The sequence below is a fragment of the Coenobita brevimanus genome, chromosome 54 (genome assembly GCF_032717465.1).
Source record: "Coenobita brevimanus isolate Jiangsu-jjx chromosome 54, ASM3271746v2, whole genome shotgun sequence".
Classification (NCBI taxonomy): domain Eukaryota; kingdom Metazoa; phylum Arthropoda; class Malacostraca; order Decapoda; family Coenobitidae; genus Coenobita; species Coenobita brevimanus.
The window spans coordinates 27,182,049-27,200,337 of NC_137007.1; the positions used below are offsets into that span (position 1 = coordinate 27,182,049).

At 42.0% G+C, this 18,289-nt stretch overlaps 1 protein-coding gene across 1 annotated transcript in view; it reads right to left on the minus strand.

Moving 5' to 3' along the window:
* Positions 1-18,289, minus strand: part of LOC145401061 (ankyrin repeat domain-containing protein 13D) — a gene marked incomplete at its 5' end in the record, with an annotated part of 398,667 nt that overhangs the window by 78,073 nt on the left and 302,305 nt on the right. Inside the window, one exon of the mRNA XM_080273433.1 lies at positions 15,565-15,727. Coding sequence (XP_080129559.1) covers positions 15,565-15,727 — 163 coding nt within the window. The remainder of the gene's footprint in view (positions 1-15,564; positions 15,728-18,289) is intronic.

An 18,289-nucleotide genomic window follows, 5' to 3' on the forward strand; every position in this document is an offset into this window, starting at 1 on the left:
TCCGTCATAACATGTTCATCTTTCTCTATCATTTTACATTCGTCTTTATCATTTTACCTTGTTATTTTCGCAATATATATTGCTGTCTCGTAAACAGAGTGGTTGTTTGTGTTTTGCAAGGGAGGAAAAAGATTGTATTTTCTGTCTGGGTCGAGATAACGGGTGTAACTATGTGTGGTTTGGCATGGCCACGAGCGAAAAAATCGTACATCTACTCATCACAATAGCAGGTGGTGAACTGACAGATGATACATGAGAGGGTGAAGTCAAGGTCAGTCTCATGTCCCAGATTTTCGTTCACTTCCCGAAAGTTTTCACAGTTTTCTACAAGTTGCAATGCATCAAATGATCCAAACCATTACAGCAAACCTGAGCAAATAGGTAAAGATACCAAGACAAAAATGTATTTTTCTCTTATTATAAGTTTTTAACGAACAAACAAAAAAGGCAATATTCCGACGCCGATCATGGGTAATCATATAAATCAGGTTAACTGGTTACAAGGCTTTATTTAATGCTTTAATTGCTTACAAGTACATACCAGAACAGTAAATATTTAACTTACAAATAGTTTGTACTGTAGAAAAGCAGTACAATAAGAGTTTAACGAACAAACAAAAAAGGCAATATTCCGACACCGATCATGGGCAATCATATAATTCGGGTTAACTGGTTACAAGGCTTTATTTAATGATTTAACTTTATTTAAGTGCTTACAAGTACAGTACATACGAGAACAGTAAATATTTAACTTACAAATACTGTACAGTACTGTGGAAAAGACGAACAAATAAAAAAGGCAATATTCTGACGCCTATCAGGTAAACTGGTTATAAGACTTTATTTCTTGCTTTAACGTTATTTAATAGTACTTTAAGTTGCACATAAACTTACCAGAACAGTACAGTACTGTAAATATTTAACTTACAAATACTGTGCTACTGTACTCGGGAATGTCTCACTCACTGAATAATTTCCCGCCTAGATCGTCACGTAATCAAAACAAACCGCGCGCTGCGGTGACGTTCGAGGATTTGATCTTTCAAAGGCCTCTCCTGCGTTAATTTGTAGTTTTCATAATGATTTTTTAATCTTACGTTGTCTTATATGTATCCCAGCCCTTACCGTATATAATTGCGAGCGCGTTCCGTGAGATCGTGTTCCGTGCGAGTTACCTGTACATGGATGGGTTGTAAAGGAGGTGCAGGGTAGGGCAGTGGATGTGGGGGTGGCTCTAATGAATGAGGGTGAGATTTGGAAGCTTCCGGTGTTGCTGTTTGCTGATGATACAGTACTGTTGAGTGAAGATGAATGGGAGTTGCAAGGTTTGGTGAATGAATTTGGGACAGTGTGTAGGAGGAGGAGGAATCTGAAAGTTAATGTAAACAAAAGTAAAGTTATGGTGTTTGAGAGGAATGAAGTCACAGAGTGTGCAGTGAGGTTGGATGGTGAGGATATGGAGAATGTGAGTGCATTCAAGTACTTGGGTAGTGTGATGAGTAAGGATGGAACTTTGGGGGATGAAGTGCGTGAAAGGGTACAGCAGGGAAGAAAGGTTGTTGGTACACTGAAAGCAGTGATGAGAAATAGGGAGGTGAGCATGGAAGTTAAGAAGTCACTGCATGATAGTATTGTGATCCCTACCCTGACGTATGGAAGCGAGGCATGGACCTTGCAAGAGAGGAACAAGTCAAGAGTGAGAGCAGTGGAAATGAGTTACTTGAGAGGAGCATGTGGAGTGACGTGGAGGGACAGGTTGACGAATGAAGAAGTGAAGGAACGCTGTGGGGTGGATGTGGATGTGGTTGAGAAGATTAGGAGAAATACACTGAGGTGGTTTGGACATGTGAAGAGAATGGAGAATGAAAGACTGACTAAGAGGGTGTATGTAGGTGAGGTGGAGGGAGGGAGAGAGAGAGAGGTAGACCGAGGATGAGGTGGAGGGATGGAGTTGAGAGGTATATGAGGGAGGGGGGGGGTGAGATGGGGGGAGGGTAGTCAAATGGTGGGTGACAGAGCGACTTGGAGGCGTTTTGTCTGCGGCCACCCTTTGCGGGATTAGGGCGTCGGGCTATAGATAGATAGATGCATACATATTTGTATGTGATATTGTCGATGGAACATAGATATATGTTACAAAAAAGAATTGTGTCCGTTATGAATAGTTAGGCCTACGAGCCGATATCCATGTTCATTGTTGCGGGGTTTCGCCTCTCGCCCTCCCCAAGGCCCATGGCGTGATGACAAATACGTATATAATGAAGCCAATGCCTAAAGTGTATTATGTGTGAAAGATATTGTGGCTGGCTTGGTGAAATTATGGTACCATAGTGTGGAATGGGCCAGGCATCACGTACAGTTTTTATAGTCGGGAAGGAAGAATTAGAGGTGTTTAGTGATGGAATTATTGTGATTCTGATAGCGAAAATGCGTATGGAATTGTGTGAAATATACGTCAAACATGCTGCGGGTGTTCGTGAAGGAGTGTGGTGTGTGCCAATACAATAGAGTCGCAGTGAGTGTTCACAGAGAAACATTTCATGCATTCACTGACTTTGCTAAAACAAAGTGCAAGTGTCAGAGACAAGAAATATGCCACAGCCACATATACATACGTATGTTGTGCAGCAAATGTTTGTGGAGAAATCTATTGTGTGGATCGCATCCACACCCACACGCTCACCCACATGCACACGCTCACCCACACGCACACGCTCACCCACACGCACACACTCACCCACACACGCACATGCTCACCCACACATGCACACGTTCACACACTACATAACTCCTCATCTTCAAGCTACTGCCAGCATCTCAACACCTCTGGAGGAAGTGAGTTATCCGTATTTTGTTGATCTGTATACAGTAAACCCTCACTTTATCGCGGGATTATGTTCCAAAGGCACCCGCGATAAGCAAAAATCCGCGATGTATCGACGCTACCCCTAAAATGGCTATTTATTGTCTACTAATAAGAAAAACCAGTACAGGCACTCACTGATGATGAATGAGACAAATTGAAGATGATGATGATCATGAAGTTCAGTACAAGGTGTATATTAGTTGTGCAGCTCTTGAGAGGGCGCCTATGACGACATTTCTGCGGGTGGTGAGCGAAACGTAAGTGCGGGAGGTCGGTCTACCACGTACCACACAGTTAGTTTGAATCCGATGGTTGAACCATGCGTGACTCGCAAATCATTATTTGTGGCTTATTTTTCTGCCTTCCAGTGATTGCTTGCCTTGTCTGTCAACATAGGGCCTAAGCATAGTGCTAGTGATGCATGTGGTAACACACCAAAACGGACTAGTAAAGTGATGTTGCTGACAGAGAAAGTTAAAGTGTTGGACAAACTTAAGGGAGGAATGTCGGCGACAATTCTCCGTCAGGACAATTCCCCGTCATTTATTTACATACCAGTTTATTCAGCAAGTACAGTACACTAGTTTTTTACTTATATGAGTTATAAAATCCCGCTGAAAATTAGTTATTAAAGTATTAATTAATCAATAATAAGTATATTTATAGAATGACAGGGAATCATCCATGTTTTGATGGTGAATTGACTTGATGGTGAATTGTCTCTGAACCGTGTGTTTGGGGTGAGTCAACTGTTCTTACAATAAAGAAGACAGAACGTAGCATACGGGACTAAACGGGAGTCAGTATGGGCTACTGCACCAGACTGTGATGGAGTGTCTCCACCTATGCCTGTGAACTGGCTCAGAACCGTATGTTTGGGGTGATTGAGTCAACTGTTTGGACAATAAAGAAGGCAGAATGTAGCATATGGAAGGCAGTGAGAGTTTGTGCACCAGACTGCGGAAGTGTCTCCACCTACGCCTGTGCTTGTCATGTAAACTGGGAGGTGCGGTATGGTGGTGCGGTGCGGTCCTGCTCCTCTCTTTGAGGAGGGCGCATCAGCAGCAGCCAATCAGCGGCAAGTAAAAATGTAAAGCGTGTTTGGATTGGCTACTGGTAAGGCTCCAGCCAATTGTGTGCCACCTACCAATGAGTCTGGGTATTTCCTCACCCCATGCCATGATTTCGCTTGTATTTTATCAAATATATTAGCCGATTTTTAATTATCATTTTAATAGCTATTAATATTTTAGAATAAATAAAGATGTAAAATACCATAAACATATCCATTTCAGAATACAGTACTGAAAATAAAGATGTAAAATATGTACTTTACCCTAAAAATAGCCGTAGTAGGCTTTGTGGAAACCGCGATGAGGCGGGGTTTCCCGCAATGTAAAAATACTTAGGTTCCAATGAAAATTCCGCGATAAAGTGAACCGGCAATATCTGAACCGCATTATAGCGGGGGTTTACTGTATTGACCTATTTCTATAGTTCAATATTTTTTACACATATAAATAATATTTTTTACATACACACATATGAGATGTAAGAAAGTTGAGCTTCTTTGTCAGAACCTGGCAAAAAGACTAGTGGTCATGTCGAGTTTCTGACAGCACTATCAAAAACCTTATGATATTTTACGTGTATACTTTGAGTAAAAAAAGAAAATAATAAAACGTAATGAGCAAAAATATGTAGCCGTGGGTGAGGTAGGGAAAGTGTTTTTTATCTCGCGTGCGGGTGGGGAAGAGAATTCTACGTTTGTCGTCCAATTACTCCAAAACTATTGGACGTATCGATTTCCCGTAAGAACCATGATAAAGAGCAGTAAATTCTACATATGTTCATTTGCAGAATATAGGCCTCTGGGAGCATTTTCTGTTGGAAAAGTTGGGGGAACAGACTTTTGGTAAAGTCGAAAGTGCTTGGAGGAGTAATCTCACTTTGTCGGCCAATTACTCGAAAACTATTGAACGTATCGATTTCCTATAAGAACCATGATAAAGAGCAGTAAATTCTACGTATGTACACGACATAACAATGTAATATCTATAATAAGAATTCGTTACGTAGGCGAGAATATTGCATATGCTGTGCGCACATCACGAAAGTGACGTACGGATGTGAGTTCCCAGTCGTTTTTGGCGATTTACTCGAGAGCTATGAGGCGTATGGGAACCAAGAAATGCTCATTAGAAAGCTGGTGAAATTCTGCATAATATTATGCAATAAAAACATAACATCTGCAAGAAAATTTCCATATCAGAGTTCCTTGATATTCTTTCAAAAATGGCTTTCAGTTTTTGGCTATTTTCTCGAAAACTACAAATCTTATCAACACCGGATTTGTCTCTTTAGAAAGCTGATGAAATTCTCTATCAAAACTTCTAATAATATTTTCCTGTATGATGGAAAACACTCGAATGGTGATGTTAGGAAGTGAACGTGACATAGCGAAATATTATTCACGGCCGCCTAATGTTGTTTTATTCGTGTTTTCCTGTTTTTTTGTGGTGCCTATCAGCTAGAACAAACATCGACGAATAAGATGACATAGGTTTCATGGCAGTATATTGATGTTTGGGTGGTGAAAATAAGGAGAGAATACGTGTTATTTGCCGCACGCGAGCAGCCGGGCCGGGCGGCTTCGCAGATAAAGTCGTGCGCCAGAAAACTTACTGAAACTTATCGTGCGCGAGAGGGTTAAGTTACAATGGAGCATAAGTAAGACAAGAGTGCGCAGTGTGAAGAGAATGGACTTCTGAGTGCGAATGACTAAGTTAAGTGCAAGACTTCATGAACAGTGTACTGCAAGTGCTTCAGGATATCCTTCTCACTGTCAGAGTCTGAGAGGAGGCAGTTATTCATCGAGATGGCCATGGACTTGCTGTAAGTAGGCAGAATGTTTCATACTGTACTGTACTGTATTTTCCATACTGTACTTACCTCAAACACCTCATTTCACTCTTTTATGTCCCTTATTGCTGTGAATATGTAGTGTCTTAGGTGCTATGCATGTGCAGTAGGGAGGTGTTTTTCTGAGTTAGGCTAGGTTAGGGTCCATAACTACCAGTCCAGGAGCCAGGGACTTGTAAGTACCCAGAATGTTTAATATTGTATTAACCTACCTCAAAAACCTCATTTTATGGTTCTTTTGCATTTATTTCAGTCTTTTATGTCCCTTATTGGTGTGATTTGGGTCTTAAATAGGTGCTATGCATGTCCAAAGGGAGTTGTATAGGTGTTTTTCTGAGTTAGGGTCCATAAGCACAAGTCCAGGAGGCTGGTGCCCACTATCCGGACGGGACCACTTTCCGGACATGCCTTTGGCTCTATGACGTCAGATAGTGGAGGGATTACTGTATATATATATATATATATATATACACACAGTATATCCCCACAGTACGCAAGTTCCAAGTACGCGATCCCCCTTGTACACGAGGACCTATTTACAGTTACCTCTCAACTAACATGAGTTTAAAAAACATGTTTTCATTTTAACACGAGGAAATATTTAAGACGATATGTTTAACTAACAAGGGTTTCTCGATTTAATGTGACTTTACAAGTCCGTGATGGTTTCAAATTAGTCGCGCACGCCTTGGACAGTCCCAAGCTGATAGACCGTGTGTTGCAGTTTATGCATAAATACAATTTTTTATCTGTCAGTTGCTTAAACTGGTTTTATTCGAACTATAATACTCAAAAATGAAGTTTGGCCTGATTCTGAGCAATTTGGCTCATTTTCAGACAAAATTTGGCCAGGAAAGTGATGGTAGATCTAAATAGTTACAACTTGATGCTGCAGAACAGAAAGAAGAAAACCACTCAGACCAAGATAAAGCAGTTCTTTATGAAGAAGACAGAAAACTTAAGGGAGTTATCTTCATCACCAGTAGCACGGGAGTCAGAGGAAGAGGAAGAGGAAGAGGTAGGACAGCAGAGCGAGGAGGGACAACAAATTTAGGGTGGGGAGTGGCGGGAGGTGGGGTAGAGGGGTAAGGAGGGACAGCAGCAGACGACGAGTGATGCATAGATGAAGTGAGGCTGTGTTGTTATTGCTTGTGACCTACTTACTGTAATGAAAATGTTGCTTTTACTGTAGTGTTTTTATGACCTACTAATGCATTAACCCCTAGGGTACGCAATTCTCCAGCCTCGACTGTCCCCCAGGACGCAAAAACAGGCCAATTTTTCGACTTCCTCAAAGGTTAAAAGTTTTATGCTCGATTTATAGAGCTTGAATTTACACACCTGAAAACGCAAACCCCACCCTCCTAGACCCAATAGTTACCCAGCTATGGCCCGTCAAAGTTTATAATAATTACCCATCGCGGCCCCGGCAAGAAATACGCCGCTTGCACCTGTTTTCTTCGCAACAATACGTACAAAAATCACCAAAATCAATTTTTTTTGGTGTGTATAGATGTTATAAACCATTGTAATGTGCTTAGAAAAAAATAAAATAGTGACAAACCCCCCAAATAAATATGATAAATAAAAATTATCCTTCCTTCCTCTCCTCTCCTCATACCTCCAATCCCCTCCCTTCCCTTCCCTTCCCTTCCCCTCGCCTAATCTCCTCTCCCCTTCCCTCCCGACCGAGCTGTCAAATCTAGCAAGGGAAATTGGTCATGAACACCCCCAATAAAAATATGATGAATAGTAAAAATTATCCTCCCCTTCTCTCCCCTCTTCAAACCTTCAGTCCCCTTCCTCCCCTTCCCTTCCCTCCCCTCCCCTCCTCTCTCCTCTCCTTCCCTCCCCTCCCCTCGCCTAACCTCTCCTTCCCCCTCCCCTCCCCTCCAACTTGTCAAATCTAGTTTTCGTTTCGTTTCGTTTCGTTTCGTTTTGTAGGCTCCAACATGCTTCCATGAGTCGGCATAAAATAAAATGTCTTTTTCAAGTGGGTTTTGAATAAAGACAGCTTAAATAACTGTGGTGTGCATATCTGTATGCAGACACCAATAAATTACAGGTCATCATCATCATCATTGCCAGACGCCATGTATCCCAGACGGGGTGGCCAATGGCTTAGAGTTAATTGTTTTACAGGGAGGGGCACTAATCCTCCACCAACCCCACTTGACACGTCGGGATGCCAACAGCATCTGGTGTTCCCAGGCGGTCACCCATCCAAGTACTAACCAGACCCAACGAATGATTCAAAAACACGTGCCATAAAGCGTAAAAAATACGCAAAATATTCGAGGCCGGGGAGGTGCTAGGGGGTTCGGGTGGGGCGTGGAGGGGTGGGGGGTGCTGGTAAGGCCAGGAGGGGGTGGATGGGGATGGAGGGATGGGAGGAGACCACCACAAGACACAAAGGAAGGGCCAAAATGGAGTACAGGGACATGGAGGGAGGGTAGGGGGGAAATACCTTCCCCCCAGTTGACTGGGGAGGGGGATGTGGGGGGGGGGATCAACATGGGAGTGGGGGATGCATGAGGAGGGGGTGGGAGGGGTTGTTGTGGTAGTTAGAATGGTGGGAGGTAGGGTAGTAACAAGGTAGTGGAGTAGAGGGACGTGGCAAGAGGGAGGTGGGGGGTACACCCCCCACCGCCTGGGTACGGGCCTGGGTCCCCCCTCCAGTGTGTCCAACACCTAGTTCTGATTGGTAAGAAGCCATCTACGTCACAGCTAGGGTGGAGCCAGCTGCCGTCAGTTTTTTGTGGATGTTGTACAATCGGTGTTGCTCGTCCTCTTAACCCCTTAAACATGGCCATGAACAGTCGACATCCCCCCAAGTGGCGGGGTTGTATCGCGGTCTGAGTACCTGTAGGAAAATATTAGCCAAAAATCAGAGATTAACCCTAGAACATTATACTTGGTATGGCAGATAGTACTTACATTCAGCTTTCTCCAGAGACAGGTGTTGAGCCTTCGTGGACTACCCAAGGACTTGTGGAGACTTGCAAAGTTGGGTAAACAAATCTTCACTTTCACATCTCCAGCAACCCGGTTTCCCCTCTACCACAGCCTCATTCTGTCACAGTAAACTTTACACTACAACATAAAGGTAGTTTGGAATCCGTATTTGTACAATAAGCACTGAAAATAAGGCTAAAATCAACGAAGCGTACGGCCGACATGCAGCGTGGCGGCGGTCTTCCCGTCACTCAACAAACATTTCCATTTTCACAGCTAAAAAAATGTATACTACATTATTTTCAACCATATTACTTCCCAAAAGATCACCGCGGCGCGCTTTTTATTCTGCCATACGCCCGTCACTTTATTCTCATTCCTGTTGGCCGCTTGCACTGACTCGGAAGAGCTAGAACTCGCCATAATGTCACTTTGAAAGCCTGCGGTAAACTGACACTAAACAGGGGCAAACCGTGAGGAAAAAAGCTAGTATTACAACTGGAGAAACAAGCGTTTCCTATTAGCATAAACTGCTTGTGAAAGGAGAGCGCAGATTTACAGTTCTGTTCACTCAGAGCGCTGCCATGTATCACAGCCAGGCTGGCTGGGCCGTGGTGGGGAGGGGATGGGGGAAAAACGCGATACTGTACTTGGAAACAACGGAGGTCAGTAGTACAAAGGTAAAGTATGCTAATTGTAGCTAAAGGGTGGTGGTACTGATAGACAATACCAGCTGGAGCCTGCCTGCCCGCGGTTATTTAAAATTTACTAGAATCGCAAACGCGACGCTCCGCCGTTATGTCCTTTTCGTCGAGCGTTTGCGACGATCCGCGTTTAAAGGGTTAAGAAATTGCACAAAAAGCCCAATCGATGAGATAAACACTTGAGGGGTTAATAATGTTGAGGAACTTTCGGAATGCCGTGAATGAAGCAGAATTGAAAAAGAATCCGCATAAAAAATGAAAACAGTATGTATTTGGGGAGAAGTAAACAATGCTTCGGCCCAACTAGGGCTCAAATGTTGTTTACTTCTCCCCAGATATACAGTTTTTGTTTTTTACGTGGATTTTCCTTCAAATCAATATTGTTGCTTTTAAGTTTAGAGAAGCATAACTCCCCAAATGGGTAGACTTTTCCAGAGTCCAGGAACGTAACCCCCAATGTTACCATTGTTTCTTATGGGAAAATTATGTTTAAAAAACGCGTTTTTAACTAACGCGACCTCTCCAGGAACCTAACCCTCGCATTATTTGAGAGGTTACTGTATTTAATTATTTTTTTTAGTGTATTTTTTATAGTATGCGAACTGAACTCCTTGTAAGCGAGACGGGCAGTGACGAGTGGCCCAAATCTGGGGTCACCCCAAGTACACGACATTGCCCCCCCAAGAAGTGATAACAGGTAAAGGTCTATCTATCTATCTATCTATTGCCAGATGTCATAATCCCGTAAGGGGTGACCATTTGACTTTGTGTTATTGGTTTTACAGGGAGGGGCACTAACCCTCCACCAACCCCCTTGCTGACACGTAGGAAGCACGTATGGGTTGGTTATGTGGTTACCACCCAGCATTGTAAATGGTTTCTTGGCTTACAGGAAATCATTTGGCTTGTCACTCAATGTAAAGCCACCTAAAGGAAAGAAGAGCAAAAAGAAGTGACAGGACAGATGGGAGATATAGGAAGAGAGGAGGGCAGGCACAGAAAAAGAATGATAAAGGCTAAGGAAGAAGTAGGCATCCCTACATGAAGTAAGTGGATGATGGTCGCCACCACCTACCACCAATGATTTTTAATAACATCATATTAGGAGGACAGCCACCTGAGGACTGGAGAGATAGCTGGACAATGCCAATTTATAAAGGCAAAGGAGATGCCCTTCTGTGTGGAAAGTAATGGGGGGTCAAACTGTTGGAGTATGGCATGAAGATATTTGAAAAGGTGCTGGAAGGAAGGCTGAAGCAGATGGTAAAGATAGATAACTGACAGTTTGGATTTTGCGCAGGTAAATCCACAATAAATGCAATATTCATCATGAGACAGTTCCAGGAAAAGTTTCAACAGAGGAGGAAATGCTTGTACCATGTGTTTGTGGACCTGGAAAAAGCTTTTGATAGAGTACCAAGGAGAGTTATAGAGTGGGTCTTGAGAAGACACTGTGCCTGAGAGACTCACTGCTGCTGTCATGTCTATATTAATATAAGATCAAAAGTCAAGACAACAGCGGGAACATCAGGAAATTTTGGAATAGGAGTTGGGGTACATCAAGGTTCAGCACTCAGTCCACTGCTGTTCAACATAGTAATGGAGGAGGCAACACGGGAATGTAAGGGGGAAGGCCCATGAGAATTGCTGTATGCTGATGACCTAGTGCTGACAACGGGCAGAAGTGGTGGAAATGTTTAATAGATGGAAATATGGAATGGAGAAAAGGGGAATGAAAATAAATATGGATAAGACAAAAGTAATGGTAACAGGCAGGAAACCAGTAGAAAGAACTCAGTCAGGAAAATGGCCATGTGGATGCTGTGGAAGAGGAGTAGGAGTGAACTCAGTGTTGTGCACGGAGTGTAATAAGTGGTGCCATAAAAGGTGTTTTGGTCTGCAAAATTTGAGAGGAGTGAAAAATTTCCACTGCCCAGTCTGAGTAAGAAGAGAGGTGGAGGGAGATGAAGAAGAGGATGAGCTAGAGGTGAATGGGGGCACACTACAGGAAGTGAAGCAGTTCTGCTATCTAGGAGATGTACTGGACTGTGAGGCAGGGATGGAGAGATCAGTTAGAAGAAGAGTGGCATCAACATGATTAAAGTGGAAGGAAATAGCTAGCCTACTGGTCAACCAACACATACCATTGAGACACAGAAGTAAAATATATGATGCCTGTATTAGACCAGTACTGATATATGGTGCTGAAACATGGTCTTTGACAGATAGACTGATGAATGTTCTAAGGAGTACTGATCGTAGAATGTTAAGATACATGGTGGGAGTGAGATGGGACAACAGAGTTTTGAGTGAGGAGGCAGCCAGAAGATGAGGGGTGAAGGATCTCGATATCATCTTGAGGCAGAGGCGGCTTAGATGGTTTGGTCACATGAGGAGGAGTGAGGAAGGGAGATGTGTGAGAATAGCAGAGGAACTGGAAGTGGTGGGACGTTGGCTGCCAGGAAGACCTAAGAAGACCTGGAAAAGTGTTGTAATGCAAGATATGGAAAGACTGGGTATTGGAGAAGATTTAATCCAGGATAGGAAGCAGTGGAGAAAAGCCATCTTACGTCCAACCCCAGTCTGAATATGGGAAGAGAAGGATGAATAACGAAGATGATGATGATGATATTAATATAAATGATGGATGCTTTTGCATTTCCAGTTTACACCATTCACTAAAAAAAAGGCTTCATCTATTCAAAACTAATTATAACTCAATTTCGTAACACTGGCATCTTTGTACCTTCAGTACTAGATGCCTTAGTTGGAGCAAAAAGTTTGCCTCATATTTCACCACTCCTACTTCTCATTTTCCTCTGCTGGCAAACATTCATTAGACAGGTGCCAGAAAATGTGCCTCTGGCCAAAGTGATGATTTTTTTTTTTTTTTTTTTTTTTTTTTTTTTTTTTTTAAGGCAAGGAAGAAGGAACCAAAACCCATGGGCCTGCCAATTGCTCCCTCCAAGAAAAAACAAAAATAAGATAAGTAAGAGCTAAATTCAAGATCCACTCATTTTGAGATGCCTGGACACACTGCATTTGAAAGACTGGGGATCATAGGCAGTAGGAAAAACAGACAGAGGGAGACAGTTCCAAAGATGGCCTGTTGCATACATAATGGACTGGGAGTAGCAGTTAGCTCTTGCATTAGAGAGCTGAACAGAAAAGGGATGAGAGTTTGTTGCTAGACCAGTGCTAGTGTCCACCGTACTGGTGGAGGGATGCAAGCAGACAGTTCAGAGAAGCAGTGACCATTGAAGTAGCAACAGAAAAAAAGAGATAAAGATGTAACAGTGCGGTGAAGAGACAGAGGTTGAAGGGAGCCGGTAAGAGGAGAGTTAATGAGACGAAAAGCTTTTGACTCCCCCCTATTGAGAAGAGCTGTTGTGGGGAGCCTCCCCACACATTAGAGTTGTACTCTACACAGGGATGAATAAAACCAATGTAGAAAGTCAACAACTGTGCCAGGGTAAAGAAGGTACAGAGTCAGCACACCCAATCTCTTGGAAACAGATTTTACAAGGGAGGTAATATGTTCTTTCCAAGAAAAATCCTGAGAGAATGAAACCCCAAGTACATTTAAAGATGATGCAGGATTGAGCTGGATATTATTAAAAATCAGAAGATACTCCAACAAAAGATTTTGTCGGGTTGATAGATAAAAGATCTGAGTTTTTGATGCGTTAAAAACAACAAAGGTATTTTTACCCCAATAAGAGATATGAGCCAAGTCACACATTAGGTGTGCCATAGCCTCATCCCTTTTTTGTTGAAGCAACTACTGAGATGGATGCAGAGGAAAACGAATGGAAAGGTGACTGGTGGAGACATCAGTGTATGAGTGGATAGGGTTCAATGTACAGCTTAGAAGGGCATTGATGAATAAAAGGAAGAGAGTTGATGACAGGACAGATCCCTGAGGAACACCACTATTGATAGCTCTAGGAGAAGAACAGTGGTTGTCTACAACAGCAGCTATAGAACAACCAGAAAGGACACTAGAGATGAAGGCACTGACAGAATGATTGAACCCATAAAAGGGCAGTTTGGAAATTAAAGATTTATGCCAGACTTGATCAAAAGCCTTTGAGATGTCAAGTGCAATGGCAAAGCTTTTGCCAAAATCCTAAAAGGAGGATGACCAGGAGTCTGAAATGTACGTAAGAAAATCACCTGTGGAGCATCCCCTGCAGAACCCATACTGATGATCAGAAAGAAGGTTGTGATAGGAAAGATGCTTTAAAATTTTTTTTGTTGAGAACAGACTCAAAAACTTGTGAATTACAGGATGTTAAAGCAATTGGGCGATAGTTAGAGCGTTGGGAATGGTCACCCTTCTTTGGGACAGACTGAATGTGAGCAAACTTTCAGCAAGAAGGAAAGGTGCAAGTTGACAGCAAAGGCAAAAGAGTTTACCTAGGCAGGGTGTTAGCACAGAAGCACAGTTCTTAAGGACAATAGGAGGGACCTCATCAGGCCCATATGCCTTGTTAGTATTGAGGCCAGTGATGCCAGCAAATACTTCAATTGAAGACATTTTAATGTCAGCCACGAGGAAGTCAGAGGGAGGGAAGAGATGGAGGAACAGCATTGGAATCGTCTAAGGTGGAATTGGAGGAGAAAGTCTCAGCGAAGAGTTTTGCTTTATCAGTAGAAGAAATAACTACAAAGCCATCAGCGTGGATAAGTGGAGGGAAGGATGATGAGGTAAAGTTCTTAGAAAGGTTTCTGTCAAGGTGCCAGAGGGAGCAGGAAGAATTTAAATTGGAGGGTTCAGTGCTTTTAGTACGGATGAAATTATTTTTTGCAGAGCATCAGGTACTGATGAGGTGTATGTAGACTTGCAGAAATGCTGTAGTTGTTGTTATGGGTAATTGTAGTGGAGAAAGTGACATGACTGTGTTTGTTGGATACAAGGAAGCCTTGGTGAGAGGTACTGTACCATGACAGCAAGCAGGTCAGAAATGCAAGTTCAGTCTCTCCCAGACTCCTTTGTAATTTCCTTTGGTTTTCATTCATGCATTTTAATTATGGTGTCCATGCATTACATGACTATGTTGAGTGCTGTTCGATGCACAAATGCACACCACATTCAAAATTACATGAATGTGGAAACTTTTTATCAGGATCATGGTCATGATGACGATCATCATCAACAGTATTATCATTCTTTTTTTCATTTCTATCTAAGGACAGGGTAATGGAGGATCCAGCAATAAAGAAAGCATGAAAGTGGGAGAATTAGCTACAGCACATCCAAGGAAATGGGCTAAAATATCATTTACACAACATACCAGTCCCTAGGATCATGGCTCCACCTCACAGGTCTACCCACTTGCACATTGTTTCCTTCATAGTTGCACCTCGTATTGGTTCTCATGAAGAAAATAATATGGTACTGAAATCACAATATACATCACGGGAAGCAGTTTAGCATTTTAAATTTTTATTAAATACAGTTGTCACAGGGATTCACCTAGTCACTTGCTTCAGTTGTTACTAGTTTAAGAGCACACCATTTGAGTATGATGTTTTTAATAATTTTCTTTTACTTGAGAGTGAATGATCACATGGGAAATGTCATGATACTGCTGCTTCATTGGGTCATTGATTTGTTAACAGGAGTTAGTGTAACATGCACAATGATGACACTGCAACAAAATATGTGTTCACAAGGGCAGCAGAACACACAGTCAGCTAGAGCAGATGCACTTTCAAATTGATCTGGCAAATCTGGAAATTTTTTCAAGCATTTTCATTGGCTTTTCATGAATTTTAGGGATGTCAATAATTCAGTGGGGAAAAAAATTGAGGTAAAGATCTGGGTAAAATTTTTTATCAAATCTAGCATTTTGGTATTCTGAGGTAAAACAATAACCTGACCTTTAGCCATGAACAGGTTGACAGTCGAGAACACTTCAGGCTAACAATACCTCAATTCATAAGCACATTATGTTTAGAACTGTAGTCCAAAAACAATTTGGCATTGTATCTATAAACATCAAACTTCTCAAGAAAACAAGAATGGCACCTAGCATTTCAGATTTTCGAGATCTTATTGTACTTTGTGGACAGAAAGTAGTTATTCCAGCACTGCACATTCTGTATGAATACTTACTTGTTCCGGACTGGAGGAAGCACTGTTCTTCTCTTCCACCTCTGCTATATTAAGGAAGGACTGTATGGGACTCCTCGGTGCTGATTTTTCCTTGTCTGCTTCAGTTAGGTGTTCTGTGCGAGTCTTTGTGACAAGCTCTACATTCACAGCTGAAAATACCTGAGGAATCCAGGATCATTACTTGTTGCTTTGTTCCTGAAACAGGTTATATCTGGCATGCTACATTTGTCACTCCATACTGCTGAGTTATTACAAATATAAGGAAAAAGTGGTCCTTGAAAGCAGGAAGAGATAATAGCTGGAATTCATTTATGTGCATTTACTGTAGTTTCTATAATTTCCACTTACATGGTAGGATAGATGACTGAAACCTACACTCAGCTTTTTTCATTGAGGCAAAGATGCACTTGACAGGCTGGTGATAATTGGCTGAATGCAACATGTACTAATAACATCATTGTATTTGAGTCAGTCAGTATGTTTCAATTCACATTACTGGTAATCATTTGAAATACAACAATATTATTCGTACATGCTGCATTCAGCCAGTCATCACCAGCTTGTCAAGTGCATCTTTGTCTCGATTAAAAAAAGTGAATACAGAAAACTCCTTACAGGGTATAAATTAAAATAATCTTACAGGGTATAAATTAAAATAATCTGGGGTCTGACATGCAAAAATGGTCCGAATTCAATACTGTAAATTAATGTTTACACTGGTGCCAAACAGTTTGGTAGAACTGGCAGCTGTGAGGTTTATTTCACAAAGATCTAGTTCCTTCAGCTTGCCTCACCCTTAGTCCTCACACCTGTGTTAAAACCTCTATGTACCTAACCTGTTTATGCATATAAAAACTTATGAGGCTACAGTGTGGTGCTGCTCTCAAATTTTCTCATAAAAGTACTAAATTCTCCAGAAAAGCTCTGTGCACACACTCTATGATTACATTAATAAAGAGGCAGTCATGACAACAGTTTGGCACAGGGTAAGTAAAAGCAGTGTATTCAAAAGTGTGGAATGTTTTTCGTAACCTGCATTTCGTACTCTACTCTTCTCAATTTTTTATTTCTGGGTACATACTCAGACATACAACCTGTCCTTGCTGTGTTACCCCTTTCTGACATAATTTTCTGGTAAAGAGTTCAGATTAATAGAAATCTTTTCCATTCAGATTCCATTATTACCTAACCATTTGTTCTGTCAGTTCCCCCAGTTTACAATACCAATGGTATGGATTTTTTTGGTTGGGTCAAAAACCAATTAACTCATTATGTGACTCCCTTAGGAAGAGACTTGAATCACATGTCACTACCTAGACATTAAAGATCGTGACTGGAGGAATCATCCATGACTCAATGAGCTGAGTAGAAGGTGGTGCACTGCTTGTCTCTGATTTCTAATCTCTAATCAGGCATGATGACCTTCCTTTAAGGTCATCAAATATGTCTTCCACTCATCTGAAATGAGTGTAATACGATACTACTCCTGGGCTTCTCTCATTGGACACATTTTGGAATGTCACCCTTTTTTGTGGCTGACTATCCATGCCAACAACCCGCGTGCATGGCTATACTCGATGTAAAGGGAAGCAACAGAGAGGAAGGCTCCCTCAAGCTGGGCCTTGAAAATCAGGTACCCCTGAATTTACTCACTATCAGTGATGTAAGTGTTTTGGAGACTGCGAATCCTATTTCTTCACTCAATACTCCCTCTTTGGCACCACCCTTAGTAAGAGTCCCTAAGACAGATGAAGAGATGGCCAGAATCGAGGAGAAGGACTTGTATACTGAGCATTTGAACATACACAGAAGCTTTTAAGTGTTTCTGGTAAGGTGATTGGAGCAGGACAGACATCACACTATTCCCCGAGGCTCAGCTCCTCTGCAAACATGAAAGTTATAATTATGAGGGTATGCTGAAACCCTTGTTAAACTGAGTTAGGGTCATGCCCTGTATGAGTATATCTGCATAATACTGCCCATCCAACCTGTGTCGAAGTACAACCAGCCCGAGCCTGGTCACATCCTTTTAATATACCTGTACAGTACTGAAATAGTATGAGTCGAGAAATGCCAAGTGGAAATATCATGTACTGACCTAGGGTCATCAGAGGAGCTGTGCATAACATAACATGACACTCCAACATGCTCAGGGAACAGGATACACTATAGATTTCACTTATGTGAGTTATGACTTACTGCATTTCACCCACTCTAAGGTTTATTGAAATGCAGCATACACTGTATGTTGCTAACATTCAGGTGCATAGGAACTGTCACTGTAAAGTCTCAAGGAAAAAACAAAAACAATCACTCAGCTGCAGTGGAATAATGAGAGGGAAAAAGTAAGACGAGCAATCACCCCAAGCAACATTCCCAGGGGGGATGGCAATCACAAACTATCCCAATTTTATTTTTTGACACAAAATTATTGGCGAGCACTGAAGTAAATCAGAAATAGGTGCAATATAATAATATCATCATCCTCATCATCCGGCCCTCCTTTCCCACCCTAGGGCACGATGAGGAGTCAGACAGCCCAGGTTTGCCCAATCCAATGGGCCACACTTCCATTCACTTATCATTAAAGCCCACAGAATCCTGGCTCTATTGGATACACCAAAAAATTTTCACCACATACTGTAGCTTCACGTAAACATATCCAATTGAGTCGATCCGAATGCCGTCACGTTAAAAAGGGGTACCAAATCCCTGATCATG